The 5,401-nt window shown below is 36.6% G+C and overlaps 1 protein-coding gene across 1 annotated transcript; it reads right to left on the bottom strand.

Moving 5' to 3' along the window:
- Positions 1–1,179: 1,179 nt before the first annotated feature.
- On the bottom strand, positions 1,180–5,045 carry LOC126692244 (protein SMAX1-LIKE 3). Its single transcript, XM_050387773.1, has 3 exons — positions 3,308–5,045; positions 2,694–2,934; positions 1,180–2,542 (listed from the first exon to the last, which is right to left on the bottom strand). Exons 1-3 carry the CDS (start codon positions 4,507–4,509, stop codon positions 1,406–1,408), a joined length of 2,580 nt encoding a protein of 859 aa, XP_050243730.1. The 5' UTR covers positions 4,510–5,045; the 3' UTR covers positions 1,180–1,405.
- Between the last annotated feature and the right edge of the window lie 356 nt (positions 5,046–5,401).

Raw genomic sequence — 5,401 nt, 5'->3', positions numbered from 1 at the left:
TAAGTAGTAATTATGTACTCAAGCCTCTGACTATTTTTCTAATCTTTTCTCCTCACTAGTCTTTGAACCAACAATTGAGCTTCCAATTGCAAACCCCATGTCTCCTTGGTAATTTTGGACTGCTCCAATGTTTCCCAAGCTCCAGTCAACACCAAAACTCTAAAGGTAATAATTGGTGTGATGATCTTAATCTCCTATCATGAAATTTGACAGTTAAAGATGGAGAAGGTAGAGAGAGATTGATGAGGGATTAAGTTCTAGGGTTTATGAGTTCTCTCTATCTCTTCAAATGAGAATTGGTTTTTGTAAATTTATGGGAAATAGGATCTTTATATAGTGAGGGTGAAGGCTGAAATAGTAAAGAAAGAAATAACAGAATTATCTTAGGTTCTCACTATAACGTTCGTACGAGAGGGAGGCAAATTATTTTTCCAAATGTTTTTCAAATTCTGATTTTGTATCACATTTCGGCGGACACTTCCAATTTCAAAGTAGTGAAATTTTAGAGCTTTCAACTTCTATTTCAGCACTGGTAGCACTTCACCTCACCAATCCAACGTAAATAAATACCCACAAAAGTGTATGAATATGCATAGAGTAAATGATCAAAAATTACATAGAAATTTTTCATGAAATTAACCAACTAAAAGTCCTAAAAAAATGACAGATGATTTCATTAAAAATTCTAGCTTGTTGAAAGTTTCGCAATTTAAAAAATGTAAAGTGGAAAGTTTTTATATAGAAATGTAATCATTTTTAATAAAAATCTTATATCTCAAACTTTGGTACTCTACTTTATATTTCATCAATCACAAATAGAAAGTGGACCAGGTATAACTACGAAGAGGATTTTTGTTCCATGATTCCATGCATGAACCAGAGTATTCTCCCACAACCACAATATCTACTTAAGTAGTGATGCACAAAGACTGTTGGCCTCGATTCCGTGCATGAACATGGAGGAAAGAGTTCACGATCTGATATAAAAATAACTGAGTTGATCCAAAAGGAAAAGAATCTGTTACAAATAAAGAGAAAAAATTGTTCCACAAACTAGAGATCCTCTTATGAAAAGAACATTATTATATTGAAAAGGAAAACACATGATGAAATCAAATTGAAATGCTACTGAATCTCTAGTCAAAAACCTCTAGAAAAAGTGATGGAAATACACCCAAGTATCACAGGAAGCTCATGCATGGATTAATATACATGTAGTTTTACATAATATAATTTCCAACGCTAGGAAATTTTCTGAGAATCTAAACACATGATAAACAAAGAAAATTACAAAAAAAAAAAAAATTAAAGGTGAAAAAAAGAAGTACAAGAAACGAGGCCACCTACTTAATACCATATCCTTCCTGAGGTTTTCCCTTCTTCTTTTTTAATACTTTTCCTTTTTTCATAATTCCTGAATTTTGAAAATAATTCTTCTATCAACAGATTCAAGAAGCCCAATATCATCGATTGAATGATCATTGGAGTTATCATCATCGATGGAAATATTCAAATCCAGAGACACACAAGGGCTTGCCTCCTCCATTGCACCCTTATCCTCTTCAGACCCTTCTGATTTTTGCTTGATTGGAGGAGAACAGGCTCTTGATCTTGAGCTGAAGCTTTCACAGCTCAAAATAATGATAGCATCACTAAGATCAACTTCTTCATCATTAGAATTGGCAATCCTTCCTCTTTCAATTGCTCTCTTAAAACCCATTTGAGAGCAATAATCAGCTTGCTCCACATCCTCAACTAAAAACACCCTATGAGGATTACTAGACACTGCCTCTGCAAACCTCTCTATATAACTGCAACTTTGTTCATCCCTTGATCTTTTATTTCTGCAATCCTCAGTTGAATCTGCTCTTGTGGATGAAAAGCTACTCAAAGAAATTGAAATGAGACTGCTTTGAGAGCCAAAAACAAGCTTAGCCAATTCCCTAGCAATCTTTTCTTTAGCTTCCACATCAACACCTTGAAAGAACAACCAAGTTTCTTCTTTGACCTCATTGTTTCTCGCTGGCCCTTTTCTTCTTACCATGCCAGACCTGCATTGTAATATTGTGCCTGCAATTTCGGGAACAATATTTTTCTGCCATGGAACCTTTTTCTCCAATGAACTGCATAGGGTTTTCAGGTTTTCTGCATTAAACTCCTTAAACTTGTTGGTGTAATCTGTGTCCATGGCATCACTGGAAGAAGTTGAATTAGGTGTAGAATTAGGATTTGATGAAAAGGGTTGTTTGGGATCATTATGTTCTGGAATATACATTCTCAAACTTGGTTCAATGGTCATGTTGGAATTTTCAGATAGCCAAACATGGTTTTGCATCCACAACTGTTTGTGTTCTGCCACTGGCCACTCATGGTGAGTGTGGTGAAAATTAGGGTATTGTTGGTCTTGTGAAAAACCTGAAGCGGATGAAGAAGGTGATAAAGAAGAGAATGTGAGGGTCTTTTCAGAAGAATAGGGTTGTTTGTGGATTGAACTGCAAAATAAGTTCCACTTTTTGCAAAGCTCTCTGACTGGGACACAGTTCTGGAAGAAAAAGAACATGATAATTGCAAAAGCAAAAGTTAGTTTTCAACTTGTATAAATGTTGAATTCTGTGTATATATACACACACACATGTATGTGTGTATATGTATTTATGAATTATAAGAGGTTATTGAGAAGTGAATTAAATCACCTGATCATTATTAGGGCTAAGTCCTTTGTTCTCATTTTTGTACTGTTGGAGCCATGCAGGAAGACTTGAAGTAGTGGAGTCACTGTTACAAGTACTGCTGCTTTGCAAGCTTCGAGCTTCCATGTCAAACTTTTCTGAGCACTCGGTGCAGCAGGCAAGCTGGTGCTCCTCCCCACCTTCAAGTAGTAGCCAGCTAGTTCCATTTTCAGCTTTCTTGCTTGTGGACTGACTTTGTTGGTCACTAAGGAAAAAGTACAATTACGTTGATGAGAAATAACATTCAGTGACCTGGTGATCATTTATATATTTCACTATTTATATAAGTCCAAAATTTGAAGGAAAGACATATTAAAAAGAAAATAACTTGAAAAGATGTATATCAATGTTTTTTTTTTTTTTTTTTGGAATATCTCAATTCAAAAACAAAGGGAAAAAAGGGAACTTTCTTTTATTTTCTTACCACTTCCTTCAACATGTATCTTTTTCCTTAAATAAAATTACTATTCTTATTAATTAAGGTGATTCACAAGAAAACCAAATTATTTTGGAAAATGAAAATTGAGTATGAAATGAAGTGATAAAATTACTATATCCAACTTTACCAACTGTTTTACCTGTCAGTGATGAGACTCAAGCGTAAGCTGCCTGCAGGGATTGTAAGAGGATGAAGACCCCAAATAGTCTCTAGTGATGGATGACCTGATGATGATGATGATTTACATCTCATGTAAGTTTGGAAAGTGGCAATTCCCATGATCCAAAACCTGGCAATCTCTCCAATTTCACAAACCAATTTTCCAAGCTCCATTATCATGTGCTCCACAGGACAGTAATAGCCCCTCCCTTGTTCATTCAAACTAGCCCTATAATCAGTAGCCCATTTAAGATCTCCCAAATACAAGACAATCCCTGTGCTCATACAGCTCTTTACAAGGCTCTTAAGCTCTCCAAGTTTCTGTTCAACGTCTACTCTAGAGAGACTCCCAAAAGAGGATAGATTAACTGTTCTAAATTTTACCTCTCTCAAGGCCTGAGGAACACCTTCATTATCAACCTTGTCCATCACTCCTTTAACCACACCATCAAGAGTAGAAAGACACTCTCCAACAACCACAATACTTCTCCTTCTTTTGCTCATCAAATTATCTATGACACTCCTAACATCCTCACTCCTAACTGGTTCAGATATCATTGGTTTGCCTAGTAGTGTGCCACTTTGACTGACAGGTTGAGACTGTGAGAGGGCTAATTGATTAGTTTCCTTAGACTTGCTACTCACAGAAGAAGGAGTACTTTGTGAACATATTTCTAAGGAGATAGCTTGTTCTACATTGCTTTTCACTTGGGTACTAGAGAAACCAGCCTCTCTCATGACTCTACTAACACTAGGATCATCTAAGATAGAAATTATGAGTTGCTCTAACTCTATCTTTACCGCTAAGAGTGGCTGCTGTTGATTCTCAATAGACCCTCGCCGTTGATGAGCCTGAGCGCGCTTGAAAGCAGCAACCAAGGCGTTAGAGATTGAAGGAGGTTGGGATTGAGTGCCTAACATGGGGCTAGAATTGGAGGCTGGTAAGCGGTTAAGCGCAACATTGAAGCAAAGCTCTAGGGCTTTGCAATGAAGAGGGTGAGCATTGGACTGAAGGCAAGCTTTCCTCAACAGGCCTGTTGGAACAGAAAGCATGGTGTTAGCCACATGGAGAGGAGTAACTTGAGCATGGCCACGACGCTTAGCAAGGTTCACTGCTTGGGTTACTACTCTCGTGGCCTCAGCTGTTAAAGCTTGTTGCAAAGTGCAACCTCCTGCTCTCATCTTCAACTCTCTAGCTTCCAACACTTGAAACTAATAGCTATAGTGACCAGAAGCTTAAAAAGGTATCAAGCAAGTATTAAAAATTGCTCAGCGCAACAAATTGGTATCAGAGCTTCCGCTGTCACAACAGAAAGAACTTGCAAATATTTTATGTTTCATTAATTTATCTGAATTTCAACGAAAACGGTGTGTGAGAGAAAGAAAGAGAGATTATGGTTGGGAAAACAAGGAAAAGGGATAGGAATTAGAGAGCTATAGGATGAGAAAGAGTGGAGGGCTAGCTTGTTGGTGATCGGTTTTGGTAGGTTTGAATCCACCTATAGCTTGGCTATATTATGGAGAGTAGTTCATGAAACTTGTTTGTTATGTAGTTTGTCTAGATTGTGATTATGATTTGGCTGGAGAGAGATAGAGAGAGAAGGGTTATGAGATTTATGGGAGGTGGGCTGTGCTTTTCTTGTAGGTGAGGTAAAATTTGGGGTCCAAAGTCGATTTTGTAGTGGAAAGTGGAATGCATGTGCTGACAAGCAGGACGAATGCACCAGTATCAAAGGCAACTCAGCTTTGCCCTTTCTCTCTACATCAAATTTGATAAAAAGATATTGTATTTGTAAGTGGGTCTCTCTCTTTTATGCAAAGTATCAAATAAATTAAGGTACTAATTAAACCTTGAAAGACAATATACATCAAATCGTTGTCCAATTTTCTTCATTATCTTATTGAAACACAGCCAGTCCTAGTATTTTTTTTTTTTTTTCATTTTTCAAAAACTTAATCAAATTCAATCAGGCACTACACTAAGGAGTAATATTATTATTATATTAGTCTACTTTTTTTTTTTTTTTTTGAGAATGTATATTAGTCTACTAGTAGGTGCTCCAATGATGAATGA

This window comes from Quercus robur, chromosome 7 (genome assembly GCF_932294415.1).
Source record: "Quercus robur chromosome 7, dhQueRobu3.1, whole genome shotgun sequence".
In the NCBI taxonomy this organism is placed as follows: domain Eukaryota; kingdom Viridiplantae; phylum Streptophyta; class Magnoliopsida; order Fagales; family Fagaceae; genus Quercus; species Quercus robur.
The sequence above is the reverse complement of the archived record's forward strand: the minus strand, read 5'-3'. Positions and strand labels throughout refer to the sequence as shown.